The sequence below is a fragment of the Mchenga conophoros genome, linkage group LG19 (genome assembly GCF_057382185.1).
Source record: "Mchenga conophoros isolate Kocher_MC1m ecotype Shallow Benthic linkage group LG19, M_conophoros_male_GT1.1, whole genome shotgun sequence".
NCBI lineage: Eukaryota > Metazoa > Chordata > Actinopteri > Cichliformes > Cichlidae > Mchenga > Mchenga conophoros.
The window spans coordinates 31,632,984-31,652,376 of record NC_140544.1 but is presented as its reverse complement, the minus strand read 5'-3'; the positions used below and the strand labels follow the sequence as shown (position 1 = coordinate 31,652,376).

Genomic DNA, 19,393 nt, shown 5'->3' with positions numbered 1-19,393 from the left:
AGGTTGCTTATTTATCCTTATCTCTGCTTGCCCAGTATGAAGGAAAGCTGCACAGGTCAAAAGGTCAATAAATGAAACATGTCTTCTTGTTTCCGCGAGAATGCACAGAACCACACAATTTTGCTTCAGTGGTTTAGCACAAACGTAAAAAGAAAGCTACTGCTGCACTTTTAGGTAGTTATTATTTTTCTACTTGTTTAATTATCATTTTCTTTTTTTATATATGTATGTATGGAATATTTTAGTGCATATTGTATTGCAATAAAAGGAGAGACTAGGAGATGTTATAAAAGAAATTATTTTTACATGTCATCCTCACTCCTCACCCGGCACTCCTCTCGGATAAATAGCGTAAAAGTAGCTTGTGATGTAAAACAGATTTCACAATGACAATACTGGTCTTAAACCACAGCGTCATTAAAGTGAAAGCCCCAGAGCTGCATAAGTAAGACAACTTTAACTCCTTGCATTTCAATTCATTCTATTGTTTAGCATGAATATGTAGGAATTACACAGCAGGCTACCGGGGCTCAGAGTACTAAGCTAAAGCAAATGTAATTTTTCATTTAGAAAAAAATATCCACTGACTTTTTCAGATGACCTAGAAATCCATTTTTAAATCTGTATGATTAAGACAGGCACTGCAGAAATCTAGACAAAGCCCGTGGCATTAACCTGCCAGCTAATGAGCAGTTAGGTAACCAAACAAATGTGCATGGTATAGTAAGTCACAGTTCTGACTTACTAAGTGGAAACAGTGAGATAAGTCAAACATGATCAGAGAAAAACCTAAAAAAAATACCACTAACTCATGATTATAAGATAATAAGCTGTCATTTTCATGGGTGTAATTACATGTAATTACATAACATTAAGCCAAATTTGAGATATATAAGTATATATCAAGCAGTGGCCTCGGGAGAACTGATAGGATCGAAGCGAAAGTGGTAAAAATACTGAGTCATCGGTTAGTATATTAACACGCTGGGGTTGCTGTCTGAATTACATAACCATGAGTCAAAATTACAGAATGAAATCATTGTAGATCTAAATCAGGAAATAATCTTCATAGTTTAAGTCATGAGCTATAGTTTCCTTTTCTGAAAGCGTATGAAATTCCACAACCAGAATGATTGGAGGGGGGAAAAGGGGCTGATGATTTTGGTGCTGCATGTTTGCAAGCTGTTGTGTCTGTGTGCAAGCCTGATGGAAGTTCACCTCAGTCCTTCTCACTGGGCAAAACCTCTACTAGTGACTTAAAGTGAGCCTAGGTAATGGACAGAAAGCTTTCTGGTAACTGGTGCATGCAAACACAAACCAAAGGCTACAAATAGGTAAAGACTACATGGCACTTGAGTGTTCTTGTCCATCGCAGTAAGAGGACAAAAGCTTTTCTTCTCCGAGGGCCTGCCTACAGAGCATTACAGTAGATGGCCTCCTCGTACCAGCTCTCCAGTGCAGTGCAGAGAGCTATGGATTTTCTGTCGGGAGTCGCTGGCTGGGACGAGCTTTTAATAAGTCATGCCAACCGGCGAGCCATAGAGGATGCATTATGGTGCAGTTATGCCGTTATTATGATGGGAGCGCATCATGTTGCCCATCACTTATCGCTGAATTTCAGCTGCTCCCAGCGCTGAGCCACAATTTAAAGTAGACAGTATGGGAACTCACCACTAGAGAGGATCTTGGCCGGCAGTGTCATATTTCCAGTGTGAAGTGTGCTCCTCCAGTGATCCACTTGCATGTAAAACTAACACTGCTTTGAGCCACGGTTCATCAGGCTTCCTGGGGATAACCACAGCCTGATCTGCTCACAGCTGCAAGTGGTTGATTTCACTTGCTAATGAGCCAGCTACCTATCTTGCAGCCATTCATCAAAGTCTGCCCAGCAAGTTGACTGTGTAAAGTGGACCCTGTCATCACAGTAGATTAAAAGTTTAAGCATACTTTCAATGCTTTTTGGGATTGGGGTAAACACTTCCTGAATAATGTCATTAGACATTTCCAAGGAATTTTCATCTGATGCCCCCACCAGCATCAGATTACAGTCAGCACTAAACTGTTCTCGTGTCCTGTTAGTAATTAAGCAAACACCATTACCTGGAGTGCAATCTATGCTTCCCCTTGCATGCCCCCTGCTGACAGTGCATTACTGCAACCCCCTTTGGTTTCTAAAAGAGAAATTAACAACTACCAGTAATTGGTTTGGTTATTGTAGCAAGTTTATTGGACATCAATGTTACATGGCCTGAAAGATGCATGTACTCAGACTGAGGCATGAAGCCCAGCTGAAGTGTCTCACTGAAACCCGTTTGTGACTGTGTTGGATTAGAGTAGAAAAATCTGCTCAAGAAATACTGAGCAAGACAAAAACAAAAACAGCACGCATAAAAAAAAACACTGCTTAAGAACACTGGACGCAATCGGGAGTGAAAAGGAACGAATTTGAGTAGTACACAGCAAAATCTCCAGTGTTAAATTAACACTGGAGAGTGTCTATATGGGTCCACACCTCTGAGTGTTAAATACAACACTGTTGAGTGTTAAATTAACACTGGAGAGTGTCTATATGTTTAAAAGTAACCTAATTCATTTTGCAGATTAACAAAGACTAACACTGAGCAGTGCTGATTTTCTAACACTGGAAAATGCTCAGTATTAGTCTTTGTTAATCTTCAAAATGAATTAGGTTACTTTTAAACATATAACACTGTCAAAAGTGTTAATTTAACACTCAACAGTGTTAATTTAACACTCAGAGGTGTGGACCCATATAGACACTATCAACATGTATTTACATCTATGTTTTTTCTCACGCTAGTAGCATTTTTACTAGATTACATTACAGTGTACAGGGGTTCCCATTATTTGGTCCAACCACTGTATTTGCATGAATCCAATACACCTTTTAGTGTCTTCAGCTCCCAGGGTATCCCCCTCAAAAAGCTTTTTTGTTTGTTTATAAAGCCTTCTGAGTAACTGGAAATCTATGACGATATTTACATCTGGGTGATGAACAGTCACTACATGATCTAGTCAAAAATGGTAAAAACTCAGAAAAGGAACTAAATCCCATTTGGAAGCATCAGTTTGCAGCACCAGCTGCAGCTTCATCCTTCTGCCCTTCCTCTGATTCTTGCGCCGTCTTTTTGAAGAACCGTTCAGCTCGTAGCTCCTCAAAGCAGAACTCAGCAGCACCATTTAGCAGCAGCTCTTTACAGTACATGCTCTGCTCCTGTTGTTTTCCCGATTCTGCCTCCTTCTGCTGCTGCTGATGGTCCTGCAGCCTTTTGAGAGGAGTCTCATCTCTGCCCGGCTTACGCGCTGACAAAACTGTGTTAACTGCTGGGTTGATCTTACATGGAGTCCTGAGGGAGGGACAGAACAATCCACTTACATTCAGCTTAGGAAGACACTAATCAACATGTGATGTGAATATAATATTTAGCAGATAAAGCAATGACATAAAATGTCAGATAAAAACTGGACCTTTTTCTGAGATATGCTACTAAAAATGTGAAGAATACTGGAAATACTTTTCCCCTCAACTGCAAGTATATATGGTAGTCTATTCATGTCTGTAGGTGCAATCAGCCTCCAGAAAACTGCACCCAGACTGAACAAGCTAATGATTTGATAACTGAGATGACGGAGGATTTTTTTAAAAATTCATTTATTTGGGCTTTTCAATTAAATGTGCGTATACAGCCACAGATCTTGGTACTCAGGCATTTCTGTTGAACCTTTAATGCTCCTGCCTGTTGTCTCTTTGTCTGTTCCCCCCTGGTCAAAATAATGAGTAAAATTAAAAATGAATGAATAAAAAAATGAAGGTTTTTATAGTAACTCACATTGTAGGAGGCTGATCCGACTCCTCCACAAACGGTTGGAAAGTGAGTTTGGGAGGCGGTGGCGCCATAACAGTATGTCCAAATTTGGACTTTTGGGGCATCTATGACGACATAAAAAGAAAGTTATGAATCAACTTTGCATAATGGCTTTCAACACACACAACAATGAGCCTGTTCTCCCATACCTTCACATCACACCATCGCTCAGGCTTCTGCTCATTCTCCTTCGCCCTAGATGTGGGAGGAGCCACCCAAGCTTCCAATCTAGGCTCCGATGGGCCTGCGCTCTGAGCCTTATTCTCGTCAAAGATGACCAACCGACTGTTACTGCCAAGAACAGGGGCGCCTTGTGACTTCAGGCCACCGGGAATACCTGAATACAAACTCATTATGTTTTTCCCAGTCTTAAAGTACTGTTATCATCAATTTAGTATTTTGAAACACATTTTATTTGTATATTCATGTGCTTACTTCTGATTCCGGCCCCTGTTCTGTTGATGGGGGCGACAGCCTTTTTCTTCCCTCTGTGTTTCAGATCAGCTAGAGAAACTCTCTCGAGTTGCTTAGGCTCATCATCACTGTCTTCCTCCTCCACATTCATCATCACCTGCCGGGAAACGCGTGCCTGCAGTGCCCTGCGAATATAAATACAGAAAAATGTGATCACTGTAACAACATAACAGAGATGTTCACTTATCAGAAACTATACTGGATGCCTCCATACTTGTGAAACTGTAGGAGTTTATCATGTGGGTCAGCACTCTTTCTGAACCCCTCTTGGTAGACCAAGTCTGCTTTGCGGAAATTGCCCTGATCCTCATACTCCTCTGACCAAGCAATGTAGAGGGAAGCTTGTGTTACTCCAATTCCCTGTGCTTGCATGTATCTGTAAATTTCCAAAGGCTCTTGGCAGTTCTTCGCCTGGTGACATGTAATGAAAAGTTATAAATGCAGCATTAGTTTGTCAAAGTAACAGAAATAGTCAGAGGTTATGCTTTTGCACTCACAAATTTGATCCAGAGGTCAACATAGCGGGGGTCATTGTGATAATGTTTCTCCTCTGTAAATCTGGTCACGACCCGTTCCAGCAGTGTGGTGAGGTTGCTCTCTTTTCCACCCTGGGGGAAGGTTTGTTCTGTCCACTTAATATACCTGGAAAAATAAAACCGTGTTAGGATTACAGGGAAATTTAAGAGCAATGTTTATGAGCACACTTGGCTATTGACATATTTCCCTTACCGATCCCAAACACTAAGTGGATCATCGCCCTCGTATGTGCGCAACTCGGACTCAAATGCCCTGCAGAAATAAATATACACAAGGTCTTTTTTCATCATATAAAAAAATGCATGGACAAAATGTACAACAGAAATCTCTGTCACCTAATTTAAGTTTAAAATAGCCATCCATACATTCGCTGCTGGTTGATTGCAGAGGTGGGTCCATCTTGTTGTTGACTCAGCGCCTGATGTAAGGCCGATATGGCTCTTCCCCGCCTCAAAGGCTGGATGTTTTCTTTGCTGAGCTCCCATTCCACATCTCCTCCTTCTGCCATTTCTGAGACAGAAACTAGATACATACAGCAGGAGAATTAATTACTTGATATTTATCCCCGGCTGAATTTGTAATTAAAAATTAACCAGAACCCCAGAAAAAAAAAAAGCTGCATGACAGTTTTAAATGGATTTGTTATTTGTTATTGAGTGAAATAAGTACTTGATCCCCTACAAACAGCCAGAAATCTGGCTCCCACTGATTGGCAAATTAAAAAAAAAAATCAATCAATTACAGATACCCTTATCTCAACTTGTTATGTGTATAAAGCACACGTGCCCACAGAATCAGTCCTGGATCAAAACCATTATTTCGCCCTCTGTATACACATTTAATTCAGTTGCTTGGAGTTTTTAAGTTGTCCTATTTTTAAATTTCTGATCTGTAATCTAACTTCAATAAGAAATCACCTTATAGGCAAATCAATAGAACAATAAAAATTAAACGTAACCCTTTAATGCCTCATATTTGACACAAGAATTTTTGAGACTACTACATCATCAGTGTCCCCCCCCCACAAACAAACAAAACGGCCCAGAGATGTGAAATTTATATTCTAGATTGTTGGTCAGAAAGACACCATACTGTCACAAAATGAATAACGGAATCATTTTGAAGTTGTATAATGGTTTTAAAGGAAGATTTTCTGAGGTGACCTTCATAGTTTTATCTATGCTTTAAAAATTTACCACAATCCTGTTGTTTCTCATTTTTACCCAAGTTTGACTGGATAAGTCTTGACTCAGATCATAACTTGAGGGCTGTGCTGGGTGTGCCACTACATCATCCTTTTTATAACTCAAAAATGTTGCTAGAATGCAACCTTTTATCTTGGTGACCCTGACAAACCAATTCTATATACATAGCAGGCAGGACTACTTTAAGGCTCTGCTATCTAATCTACCTAAAATCTACTTGAGTTGATTCAGATCTCTGCTGCCAGACTTCTTACTACGACCAAAAGGAGAGAGTACATCACACCTGTTGACTTTAAAATCCTTTTATTTAAATCCTCTAGCTGTTGCAAAATGCAAGACAAAACCTCTGGGGAGGTAGCTTTTTCAGTGTTATGCTTCAAGCTGCTGGAACAGCCTGCCAGAGGACCTGGCTGTGTTGAAATCTTTAAACTTAACAGCCCCCTCCAAAGCCTGAGTGTGACTGAATATTCTTTACAGACAGCACTTGTTTTAATTTCATATAACTTCTTTGCTTTAAGTAATATGTAGTTTCATTCAGTTTTTATTTTATTTTTCACTGGTCAAGTCTGTTACTTTTTATTTCATTTGATTCACTTTTGTTGTAGTTGTATTTAATTTTAAATAACTTTTTTGATGTTCTGACTTTGTTATACACTAACGTGAAATGTGATATACACAAAGCTTATTATTATCTCTGTATAGCCAAAAGTAATCTATTACTGTACTGACACTGTCATTATAATTGTTTATTTCGGGCTTAATTAGTTCTTTTGTGTGAGAACTAAATAGCATGATGTCCAGGAGGCATACTGAACAAGTTTCAGGACAACATGAGCTAACGATGCACTTCAACAACAACACATTTTAAATAATTATGTGGTAAACTTCCATCGTATTACAAACCGTGTGACACGTACACAAAATAATGTTTAGCTATCAACACTCTCCCTGCGTTCCTGTTAACGTTAGGAAGTGCATGTGTTTGGAGCTAACACACTAGCTAGCGAACGATAGCTTTAGTCTGACCAACTTTAGCGTTTTTTCCATCGACGACAAATTTACATAACTGAATTAAAACAGACTTTCTGCAAAATGTGCGTGTTCTATACCGCTTCCGAGCCTCCTTTATTTCTTTTCTAGGTGACAGCTCGAACTCCAACGTTGTCGCAGTAAAGCTGTTGAACGGTTGTGTCTGTATTTTGAACAAGAGCCGCCAGAGATTTAGCAGGACTCTGATTGGACGGAAAACCGGAAAATGCGTTTACATTACGTCATACCTCCTCTTCCGCGTTGCTTCCTGTTTTGAATGAACACCTGAAAATAGTTGCTAGTAGCTAGCTGCCAAATTAATGCTCACGACTGAGTGTGTTTTCTTAGACATTTTAACGCACTGTAGCTGTATCGATAGCATTAACATCCCCCTACCCATGAGCCTCTGCATGTGTCGATATGGACAGTCGATGTTATTGTTGTGCATCCAAGTTTAGCCTCTTCAAGAAGGAGGTGAGTATTTCACGGCTAATGCTAACCACATAGACATACATAGAGGTACATTTTGAATAAAGTGATCTATTTACTGTTCGTCATAGCTGGGCTGTAAGAACTGCGGCCGTTCCTTCTGCTCCAGCTGCTTGACTTTCAGTGCTGTGGTGCCTCGCTGTGGCAACACCCAGCAGAAGGTCTGTAAACAGTGCCATGGTAATCTGACCAGGTAACGCTCAAACCCTGCAAGGAAGAAAAAAAAAACCCTAAAAGTAGTTTTGTTTGGACTTTGGAGCTTCTCTCTCATTTTAATTTCTTTCTTTTTAGTGGGCCATCTTCAACCAGTGCTGGCAGATGGTCTCCTCCAGAAAACTATAAAAAGTCAGTGTATACGATCAAATTAGGGGAGAACTTAAACTTCGGCAGCACAGCGGTTTCATAACATCTAAAGTACACGTGTCTTCCATTAGACGGGTCGCTGCACTTGAGGCCAAACAGCAAGGACAGCCAACACAGCCTGTGAGGACCAGCAAAGCAGGACATCCACCAACCAGCGGCCTGAGCAAAGAAGATCAGGCAATTGCTGAAAGGCTTCAAAAGCTCAAGGAGGACACAGCACCTAGTAATAAGATTTTTAGCAGCTCTCATTTTTATTTAATCCAGCAAGTGCAGTAATATTATAATATTTTCCAAAACAAGGTAAGGAGTAAGCTTTTTGCCTTCTCTTCAGGGTCTGTCCCCTCTGACAAAGAGCTCGAGTCCCGACTTGCTGCTCTGAAAGCTCCCAGCAAGCCAGTACCTTCTGCACAGGAGATGGAGGACCGTCTGGCCACTCTGCGGGGTCTCCCTCCACCATCTCAAGCTCCTCGACCTGTGAGCTGAATCTCTTCCTGCTTGTTTGTAACATCTTAGGCCTTACAGTACAGCTCAGTAGCTCAATAGCTTCAAATATTTATTTAGAGGGAACTCAATACTAAACAGTGTCCCTTAACTCCAAGTATATATGCTTGTCTATTCATGTCTGTAGGTGCATCAGCCTCCAGAAAACCGGACCCAGACTGAACAAGCCAATGATTTGATAAGTCAGATGACAGACGAAGTTGCAATTGACAACCAACAATCAAATCCTGAATGCAGTAAGATATTGCATTTCTCCCTGATTTTACCTGCCTTAAACCAATAAGTAATGAGTCAGTCATAACATTCATTCTTATATCGTAAAATTAATAAACAGGTACTGAACAACACTGTTATTAAATCTGAAGGTGTAGATGGCCGCATGAATGATCTCAATAAAGGTGAGGCAGGTACATTGGATGAGAATTTGGAAGAGAACCAGGATGCAGCCAAGCAGCTGGAGGCTGAGAAAGCCCATCTGCTCGAGGAAGCTATGGAGGAGCTGAGGAAAGAAAGTCACTCTCAAGATCAGATCCTGCACATGGCAAAGAGGCTGGCACAGCTGAAGGGGCAGGACCCGGACAAAGGTGAGTTATTCGAGCACCATTCACCTCACCTTATCTGTTATCCACGCACTAGTGTGTCATAAAATATGATAAGGACGTGCGTTGTAAATGCAGTTTCCATGACAGAAGTCCTAGCATGCTAGTGTATCATGCCCCATTTTCATTGTGATTCATTTATAGTTACTATGGAGGACTTCCAGCAACCTGACAGTGAAGAGGAGACTGAAGAAGAAGCTGTTATGAGAGTGTTAAAACAGGTGTGGCAAAAATAACCATGAGATGATAATGAACTATAAATAATTTGTTTCTGCGTACATCTTACACCCCTAAAGGTGCAAGTGAACTAATTCAGACCAGTGTGCCTAGCCACAAGGGGCTGCTATTTTGCCAGTTTAATCACTTCTTATTTTTTCTTGTATGCTTTCAGCTCTCAGAAGAAGCTACACTAGATGAAGCCAGTGGCTACAACATACCTTTAGAACAGAGTGGGCCAAGGAATAGGGAAAATAAAAAATCGTCCAAGAAACCGGTACAAAACCACGCTTGAATTATTTCTTTATTTTAAAGCTACGTGAGTGCATAAAATTTAAATCCCGATCTGATTTTATTTTAAAGGCTCCGCCTCCGGCACCTAAGAGCAGGAACCTACCTGCTGCCGATGCACATCAGCCGTCAGACAGTGACGAAGAAGAGCTTCCGTGGTGCTGCATCTGTAACCAAGATGCCAGCCTTCGATGTCACACCTGTGATGGAGATCTGTACTGCAACCGCTGCTTCAGGTAGTATGAAATGCATTAATTATAGAAAGAAAGAAAAAAAGCCTAACTTTAGACTCATGATAGACTTTTGCATGGAAGCCTTGACTGCACACAAAAAAACAAGATCTCTGTGATTTGGAATGCATACCATGACCCAGATAAATTGCAGGCAAGCTGCTGCCCTACTGTTAAGCAGCATGAATATAAAGTATTTAGTCTGATGAATTATCAATCCATGCTTCATTATGTCCCCAGGGAAGGCCATGATAAATATGATAGGAAGGAGCATCGCACCGCTAACTACACTGCGCCAAAGAAGAAGAGGGAGACATGATAGTGAAGCTAAGCTGCAGGTGATTGGTAGAGTTAGGCCAGCCATCACACTTAGACTTGTTCATTAGCCTTAAGTGACTTACTATTGTTAGAAAACAGTCTCTCTAATCATCTAAAACAAGCCACAAACCATCAGAACTCCTCAACATATTTTATTCAGTAAATGCTAAGGCTGAACTAATTGAATGAAGCATAATAAGAAACCACTGGTAATATTTCTTGCAAAGCACGGGTTAGATAAGGACCATAAACACAATGTAAATGCATTATAATATGTATAATATCTTAAATATAGTTTATTTTTTGTGGAATGTATAAAAATAGACGTATGTAATATTTGTGAAGGTATTGCAGCAAACCTGCACGGCCGCTTCACATAGGAATCCCAAAAATTCATATGGTTGATCTGAATAAGAAGTATTGGGTTTATTTTTATTGTGACTTGTCCTACTTCCTAATGGCAACAAAGGCTTATTTAAAGTGCTCTTTTGCACTTGTCATCATATGATGATTTCCAAGTTTTTATAACCCATACAGAAAGCAGACACGTCGTGAGCTCATCTGGGATGATGTACAATCCCAGACTGCTGTCAGCTCTGCACCGAAGAAGCACAGAGGAGTCAGTATAAAAGGATTACTAAGGGCTTTGTTTTCTTTTGGCAGTCACTGCAGTCGCTCTTGTAATCTGTGTTCGGCTGGGTGTGTAATTTCGTTATAAATAAAGGATAAGTGTTAGCAACTATGTCACGTCGTTGAGAGCATGCAGCATACCTTAGTCTTAATTTAAACATTAAAGCCTTATTTTTTTTCCTTTTTAGATCCAACGTATTATTACTTGATAAAAATATCTCAGTCTGTCAGGCCTTGTAAGGAGTGCAGTTCTTATAGTATACATGCCTTTGTCAGAGAAGTTGAGGAGAACCATATAAATTTCTATAGTGGAGACCTCACCCGAAAGACCCTCTGTGTTTGACAGAGAGAAGGCCAGAGTGCAGGCTCATCAGCGTGCATTACTGTCTGGCTGAGGAGAAACCATAATTACACTCTTCTCTTGGGGTTTGCTCCATTAAGGTTCATATGGAAAGTGTTACTGTGCCTTTTCTGGCCGTGTCATACACATACCCCAGACGGGAAATGGACGAGGATAATGGATGCATACTTAATGGAACATCTTGTTGCTGATCTCCGTGTGTTTACACCTACTCTTGACATGTCAAAGTTTCCTTTGTTTCCATCAATCTGTTGAAAATGCCTGAAAACACTACTTTATGTTTTGGGAATAAAATGCTGACTGCCGTTCTGTAGGAAAGTTGTCTGTAGACTGTAGGGCAAAATCATTATCTGTGTTTCTGAGCAGTTATGAGCTCAGGGTAGTTTAACTGGTACTGTAAACCAATTAGTGTAATGTACACGCCACTATTTATTTGAATGAGTGGAAATGATAATACCTGATGAAGCATATTGATGTATCACTTTGTTAAAAATCAGATGTGAGCATTGTCTTGAAAATGTTGAAATGTTTTTATTTTCTTTTTTTACATTTTGACAACACTGTTATCTGAACAAAAATATTTATGTACATAAATAAGCAACTAAAAATGTACAGTCATACACAAGAAACAGTCCGTCTGAGTAATAGTCAGTACAGCTTGTATCACGTGTACGTTATTGGTATGGTATTGGGAAACAAAATGTTGAAGCAGTCTATAAATGAATTTGAAATAACATTAAAAAAAAATCAATTCAAAGCCCCACAGCTCTGGTGTTACATTGATGATGACCCAGCAGGAGGAGGCAGGGGGCAGGAATATAGTCCCTCTGATCCACACCTACAGGCATCCAAATGGTTAATGCGTGGGGGGACGGGAAGATGAGCGGCTCCACATTGTCTCCATTCTTAATTTGACCTACAATTATTTCTTCAGTGGACCTGACATTTTACGTAGACCCTTTATCCTGTAGAGCAGCCCGTTGATAAAATCCTGTGGAGAAGATGGGGAAATTTTATTTAATTTTTTATGTAACTTTAAAACAATAAGTAGACTTTATTATTTCAGTCCTCTTTTCTAAGTTTTTGTCTCACCTCTTTTGGCTTCCCGCATTCTTGCAACAACTCCTAGTGAACAAACAGAAAGAGGTATACACTTCTCCATTGTTTTTTCTTTGAATACATTGCACAACAGGATTTCATTATGAGTCAGTTTCTTCTTAAGGACAACCAAATACAAATATGTACATTAGTGCTGACAGCGAGGGGCTTCACTGCCGTGCTGCCCTCACATGGGGCGATCCGGAGATTTGCCGCGTTAATGCTGTTATGGCGCTAACGTCATTTTAACGAGATTAACGCTGACAGCACTAATATACATATGTAATTTAGGGGAACTAGTTGCAGATACACTCAACAATAATAAATGACTGACAAGTCATTAACAAGCAATTGGGATGTTTAATCAGATCAGTATTTAGGCTATTCTACAGAATCCTACCTCCAGCCGGGTTCTTTGCCCCTCATCCGACAGCTCCAGGAGCTCGTCTATGTCGATTTCTAACTCTGGGATCTCTTCTTCCTGTGAGAGTGGAGAGGAATAAAAGTTAAAGACCATATTCATTGAGACTTGTGTTTCTGCATGCCTCACAAACTCCTACAAATTGGATTGTATAATGTGGGCTTCTTGGCTTTTTATCCCTCCTCATCTTTCCAGCCAACTAAGCGTAGTCATTCAGACAGAAGACTAAGGCTTACGTTTTCAGTTCAATTCCATTTTAGTTATATAGCACCAAATAACAACGAAAATCGCATCAAGGCACTTTAGAGAGAAAACCAATCAGATATTCCAACCCGACGAGCAAGCACTTGGTGACAGTGGGAAAGAAAAACTCCCTTTTTACAGGAAGAAACCTCTGGCAGAACCAGGCTCAGGGATGGGCAGCCATCTGACGACTGGTTGGGGGTGAGGGGAGGAACATGGGACAAATTTATTAGTTATGTTGGTGTGGGTTTACTGTAGAGGATAAAAAATTGATTGACTTGATGGGAAAAGCTGCAGTGGGCTGATGGATGAAGACAGAAAGGCTGTATGAGGATTCAGGATTCAGATTTTATGGATGGTTCAGCCAGCTGGCATTCCCAGCTCCGCCACTTTTTTTTACATATTAATCTCTGATGCACGTCACATGTTTTTAATACTGCACACCTGGAAAACAAAAAACAACACAAACCCACGAGCGCTCCCAACTGCAATGTAACGACCTATAGATTGCATCATTTTTAAAGATTAGCAGCAATTATATGTGAAGACTGTAAAACATAGCACTCTCCACTCTCAAGGCCAAATATAGCAAAGCAATCACTTCATGTAACAAGCTCTGAACACCTTTCAGGGAGAATGAGGAGTGCTCACTGGAGGAACTCGAAGATATCTGGAGTCAGCAGGTGCATGCTCATATTTGACGAGTGTGGTCTCTTTTTTTTATTAGGAGGAATATTTTCTGGTTTGGGAGCTTTCATGACATGAAAGGACGGGGCTCACACAGCTTTCTAGATGTGGAGAGAGAGCTAATCAATGCGGAAGTGCTGAGTGGCAGAATAGATGGGCCCCCGTGCCTGCCTCTAATTGATACACACTGCCAATTTGGACCCTGTGTAATTCTGCTGATGTCTGCAGGATAAATGCAGTGCCGAAGGTTTTTTTATTATTATTATTATATCTAAGCTGTGCATTTATGGACTTTGCTTTACCAACTGTACTGCGGTTGGTCTTTTTGTACTTGACCTGGTTCAAAAGTGCTGATAGTGTAATCCTGAAAAACTTCAACAAAGCATCTTAATGACTAAAAGAAAAAAAAGCAGTGAATACGTTTATTATTATACTTGTATTTATTAAAATGGATTGGGGTTTGGGGTTTTGTAGAATTGTGTTCAGTATGCATTCCAAACAGTGCTAAGATTACCTATGACATGACTGAAGAGGTTTAATTTTCACCATTTGGAGCCATTCAGTGGCTCTACTATAATTGTATGAGAATAGAAATGTGTATAAGTATACTTCATGTCCAGTGAAAAGGAAACCTCTCTAATGTACTTATACTGCTCTTAAACTTCCTCAGTCTGCCTCTGAAAGTGAGGCAATGCAGAGCACTGCTGAATATCAATGAGCGACGGCTTCCTCTTGCTGGGAGGAACACATGCGTTTATCACGAAGACTCACAATCTGATCCTCATTCTAACTTCCCAGTATTTCTCGCCGGGATTTACCTTCATTGTGAGAGGGAAAGGGCCTTTTAATGAGGCCTCTGGGTGGAAACCATCTCAGCAGCACTTTTTGAAGTTAAAAAGCAATATACTAAAGCTAAAACCAATGTTGGCACTAATGCTGAAATTCATGAATATCAAAGTGGCTCTCAGAGGACTGAAGCTTCAGATGGTAGTAGTGCAAATATGTTGCGAAGATAAGACGACTTCCACCGGAATTTTACAATTTTTACATTTCACCATTATCGGGAGTTGACCTAAAACTCTCTCAACAAGCACTCCTGAGCTGCAGTGATGGGAAACTGTCCACATATAGAACAGTAGCTACTATGTGCAGAGTGTTTGCCATTAGCTTTGCCTTAGGATGTGATATTCTCACTGCTTAAATCAAGAGAGGGTGTCTGAGCCAATAAAATTGTTGTGTAATATGTTGACATTTGATATCCCAAGGGAATAATGACTTTGGTGACCTTTGACCTGTTAACTGAGCAATCAATATCACTCCTTGACATTTATTAAGTACCAGACAGGAAATTCAAGCTATGTCTGATTTTTTATTCAGCTTCAATTTGGATATTTACTGATATTAAGAAGAGCATTACCACTTTTGCATAGCTCTAATAATCAGCTGGTGAATAATAAGCAAACTAAACTTTGCTTATTGCTGTGACCACTGAACACTTAGATTTGATGATGCTGTATTATTCTTTGCTAAGCAGCAGCAGGGATTAGACAGGAAGGGTTTGCTATTTTCACTAACACTTCACTATTGTGGGCATGAGCAGCTAACAACACGACAGCTTTTTCTTTTTTTTCTTTTTTTATTATTATAACAGGTTTAGTTGAACTTCCTGTAATTTCATAACACAGTCAGTAACACGGTTCACTAGCCTTTCCTTATAACAGGATATTAACATTAACATCAAACGCTCATCATGGTGTTTGTTATTACACAGGAAGCCATGCCCAGGAAAACGTGTCTTGTTTCGAGAAGATGCCGGCACATGTTAACTTATCATCCCCTTCCCTTTTCCTGCCAGAAGCACGAGCTGTCCACATCTCAAAATATTCATTAACTTCAGCAAGTGAGTCACGGCAGAGTTGCAAGAGAAAAAAGGGAGCCTTATCCTGTTGTCTAATTACATACAAATCTGCGCAATTTTTTAAACAAGAATCAGCTGAACTTCATAGGACTCATCCCAGTCTGCATAAAGTCTCAAACAAATTACTGTCTCTCAGTGGAAATTTCTGCAGTTTGCACATTTAAAAAAACAAGTTTTCACTAAAGAAGACTGACACTCAGTGGGGAAAATAGAAGTGTCTGTCTAAATCGAAGCATGCAGACTGAGAGGTTGCGTTGCCTATTTTAGAATTCTTTACTTAGTATATAGTTTGTATAGTATAGTTTGAAAGGTGTGAACTCTGCAAACGGAAGCCGCCACACTGAGGCAGTGCTTTCTATGAATTAGAGATGTGTCTAAATAATTCAGGCGGTGACACAGGGGACTGACGGTAAATGCTTCCACGCGGAAGACTCAGAGAACCAACAAAGGAACCTTCCCCTGAGCCCATGCAAAATTCATTACACTGGCCTGTGCACGTGGACAAGAGCAAATAATCCCACATGAGGACCTGATGCAAATATTCAGGCTATCCAAAGTGGAAAGTTGAGCCTTAATTTCCATATGTAAAGAATGTAGGTTTGTCTTAAGGAAATTGTAAAGACAAGGTACTTGAAGTCAGTGGTAGCAGGTATTATTGTAAACCCATCAAAGAAATGCATTGTGTTATTGCTCTGTTGTCAGTTATACCGAGAATCCGTCCATCCTGCGGCAGGGCGAACATCTGCTATCTGTGCTGTACATGTGCTGCACAATTACACTTATGTTAGATCACGTTAGAACCAGAACGAAAAAGCAGAAGTACTAAAATAATTGTATGTTTCTGGGACAAGATCAAAAGAGTAGACAGAGACAAGACTTTGGATCTGTTTTTGTCTACGTGTCCCAGTTTCAACTAATGTGATTTATTCTGCCCTCAGCATCGCAAGCATATTAACATATATTACCAAGAGGCTCACAAAACAAGTATCCTGAGGAGGAAAACACTTAAGTACCCTGAGTTGTGACTCAAATGGTTTAACTTTAAGGCAGCCAGGCTTAACCCTGGTTTAGATAAAGACGTTATCTAATCATGTTCAGATTTTCTCCACAGAACTTCCCTGTCCGCAGGCAGCCATAGATCTGCCCACCTGCTCGTGCTCTGCAGTGTTTCTATATTCAATTCAATTACAATTCAATTTTTTTTATGTAGCACCAAATCACAACAGCAGTCACTTTAAGGGGCTTTATATTGTAAGGTAAAGGTAACGACCACCTTTGAGCTAATGAGGAAGAAATCTCCAGCAAAACCAGACTCAGAAAGACACAGCCAGGACAGGACAAAATGTGTATAAACACAAATAAAGAGTGAAGAAGAAACACTCACAGTGTAACTAACAGAGGATTCAGGGTCATCAGATTCAGCCCTAACTATTATGCATTGCTTTATGCAACATGAAAAGGGTTTATTGATCATGTAAAGGGATGCCAGGCAGAGAGGTGGCTCTAGACCATCTTAAAGTGAGGAGAGCCTCCGTGTGGTTTGAGAGAAACGAGAAACACTTTGTCTCTGAGTTCTCCGGCACGAAACTGAGGCTGCGTTGTCATCTGATCCACGTCGTCACTGGAAAGCTCGCCCTCCTTTAACAGGCACCCTTAATTCCAACGTGCCACACCGCCTCGTGTAGGCGACGAGACATCTGTTGCCATGGTTTCCCCTTAGTGAACGCCAAGCAAATCAATATGGAGCCTATGACATAATTGGATTGCATCCCACCGTGCAGGAGGGAAGATATGAAGGATGTTGTTGTTGGTAGAGTCCTCGCTGTATTAAAACGAAGCCGTCTTCAGAGCATGGAATAAATTCGCTATGGAAGTAATAGTAATGCTTTTCCATGATGTAACTCTTTAACCATCACATGTCCTGTGGTAATACAGACTGCATATCTTTTGTTTTTTCCAATGCCTGCTGCATGTTAATTTCTATATCGAAACCATCATCGTTAATCATTTCCTTATATGTGAGCAATCAAACTATGTACTGTATTTTCGATTACATAGTTACTGAGTGACTGGGTGAATCTGTCACAAGACATGCAGACGTTGGATTGTGACATAATTGTTTTGGTGCACTGACTCACTGTTACTGTTGCTTGCCTCACTGTACAACTTTGTTATGTGCAAGGACATCATCTAAACGCCTCGTATCTTAATGTAGCCACATGGCGACCACGTATGCTTAAAGAGACCGAGGTGTGTAATTGTGGTCGTGCTTACTAGTCACGTCCCCTCTCTGCAAAATCATTCGATCTCTTAGTGCAGAAGACCACACAGCTGGCACCTCAGTCATTTTGATGACATGCGAGGGTTTCTGTACCAGAAAGAACAGCCGTGAAACACAGCTACTTTCCTACCACCCACTCCCCTATGAGGTTCTTGTCGTTTCTATTACAAGCACCCTTTTTGAGCGGCTCGGTGCCTCTCCCCTTACTTGCTCCCCTCTCCTCCTCTTTGGCCACCCCCGGCACAGCGTGCTTCTGAGTGAGTGTCTGTGTGAGCCAGCCCCGTCCTACCTCACAGTCAAACAGCAGGTGCAGCTGCCCGTCGATCCACTCCTCGATATCCAGCCTCTTCTGCAGGTCCTTGCGGTTGTATTTGACTGTCAGCTTGCCAAGTTTGCGGTGCGCCGGCTCCTCTGCTTTGTCTGTTGCCTGGAACATCACCCTGGACTGGGTGCTAGGGTCTGATGCCATGGCTGCCACGGCCTCAGGAGATCCGTGGAAACGCACCGAGCTGGAACACAGACAGACCTACAGGCACGCTGGACTTGCAGGCTCTGAATCCCCAGCTCTGTCTCTGCTTTTCTTTTAGTGATACGCTGCTCCCACACGTATCTCCTGTGTTTCCTGTTATCTTTGTGGAGTGCTCGTGCTCTCCCTTCTCCTTAGCACTGCCTCTGGTTCCCTGCTTGTCCTCACCCCCGACCCCCCTTCTCTCTCTCTCTCTCTCTCTGTCCCTCTCTAAAGCTCACTGTCTTGCTCTCCTTCTCTCCTCCTCTTGCAACACCCACTGGCTGCACTATCAGTAGAATGGTAATGAGATATGGCTCCGAGCTTGCCTCTGCATGTGTGTATGTGCACACACTTTACAGGGTGTGTGTTTGCGTTTTGCTCTCTTTGTCTGTCTTATATCAGGAAGGGGTGGGTGGGGAAAGGTGGTTGGGGGGAGGCAGTGGGCATAGGTCAATTACAGCAATAAAAAGAGGAGAATGGGTGAAAGGGCAACTGCCTTCAATCAAGTTAGGATAATAACTCTGGGTGAAAATATCCCAGCATATCCTTTTGCACTTTTGATCTTTCCCTTCTGATCATTGCACGTCTTGCCAATCCTGTCATTACTGGCACACCACTCGTGTTCTTTTTTATTGTTTCCCCCCTCAGTAAAAGTACCTTAAGTATTTATAAGTTGACAGACTCAAATGGGTTTGCCATCCTTGATGCTTCTTAAGTTCACAAACACTTCTAACTATAGCTGGGTCCCCCCCAACCTGACAGGTGATCCAGGGTTCCTCTAGTATGGTAGCTGCTTAGTCCTTTATAATGGGTATTATCAGGTGTGCGTTTAATAAGCCTTGAAGTCCAATTGGCATCCTCAGTTACGCACAGGTAAATAATGGATGACGCAGCGGCAGCAGCAGTGTTTATGACTCTTTAGAAGTCAAACGACAAAAGTCTGAAAGCATCAGTGTTTCCAAAGTCAAACAGCAGCACTCCACCCCACAGGTCAAAAAAATTCATAGTGGACACCTATGCCAGATTATTACAGCTGAGACAAGAGAGGCAACAGGCTGCAGAGTTTCCACAGATCGTATTACGATATGAATAATGGGGTTCAGCTTT

General features: G+C 41.1%; 3 protein-coding genes across 6 annotated transcripts; 1 reads left to right on the top strand and 2 right to left on the bottom strand.

Annotated features, from left to right (window-relative positions):
- Nucleotides 1–2,695: 2,695 nt before the first annotated feature.
- On the bottom strand, nucleotides 2,696–7,349 carry bub1bb (BUB1 mitotic checkpoint serine/threonine kinase Bb). Of its 2 annotated transcripts, none has more exons than XM_085256955.1 (9): nucleotides 7,213–7,349; nucleotides 5,264–5,420; nucleotides 5,091–5,150; nucleotides 4,859–5,003; nucleotides 4,576–4,772; nucleotides 4,323–4,486; nucleotides 4,037–4,224; nucleotides 3,852–3,952; nucleotides 2,696–3,368 (listed from the first exon to the last, which is right to left on the bottom strand). In XM_085256955.1, exons 2-9 carry the CDS (start codon nucleotides 5,404–5,406, stop codon nucleotides 3,086–3,088), a joined length of 1,281 nt encoding a protein of 426 aa, XP_085113081.1. In that variant the 5' UTR covers nucleotides 5,407–5,420; nucleotides 7,213–7,349; the 3' UTR covers nucleotides 2,696–3,085. The 2 variants fall into 2 exon arrangements, with proteins under 2 accessions (XP_085113081.1, XP_085113082.1); XM_085256956.1 differs by lacking the exon at nucleotides 2,696–3,368 and adding an exon at nucleotides 3,680–3,783.
- zfyve19 (zinc finger, FYVE domain containing 19) lies at nucleotides 7,324–11,887 on the top strand. 3 transcript variants are annotated; one of them, XM_085256954.1, is made up of 12 exons: nucleotides 7,327–7,606; nucleotides 7,693–7,814; nucleotides 7,913–7,966; nucleotides 8,056–8,207; nucleotides 8,316–8,458; nucleotides 8,613–8,721; nucleotides 8,851–9,069; nucleotides 9,229–9,305; nucleotides 9,476–9,577; nucleotides 9,664–9,827; nucleotides 10,062–10,159; nucleotides 10,677–10,813. In XM_085256954.1, the coding sequence occupies exons 1-11, from the start codon at nucleotides 7,553–7,555 to the stop codon at nucleotides 10,138–10,140; spliced, it is 1,275 nt and encodes a 424-aa protein (XP_085113080.1). In that variant the 5' UTR covers nucleotides 7,327–7,552; the 3' UTR covers nucleotides 10,141–10,159; nucleotides 10,677–10,813. The 3 variants fall into 3 exon arrangements, with proteins under 3 accessions (XP_085113078.1, XP_085113080.1, XP_085113079.1); XM_085256952.1 differs by lacking the exon at nucleotides 10,062–10,159 and having other exon boundaries at nucleotides 7,324–7,606; nucleotides 10,677–11,887; XM_085256953.1 differs by having other exon boundaries at nucleotides 7,328–7,606; nucleotides 10,062–10,813.
- ppp1r14d (protein phosphatase 1 regulatory inhibitor subunit 14D) lies at nucleotides 11,659–18,641 on the bottom strand. The gene is made up of 4 exons (XM_085256958.1): nucleotides 18,068–18,641; nucleotides 12,629–12,709; nucleotides 12,223–12,255; nucleotides 11,659–12,121 (listed from the first exon to the last, which is right to left on the bottom strand). The coding sequence occupies exons 1-4, from the start codon at nucleotides 18,245–18,247 to the stop codon at nucleotides 12,053–12,055; spliced, it is 363 nt and encodes a 120-aa protein (XP_085113084.1). The 5' UTR covers nucleotides 18,248–18,641; the 3' UTR covers nucleotides 11,659–12,052.
- Between the last annotated feature and the right edge of the window lie 752 nt (nucleotides 18,642–19,393).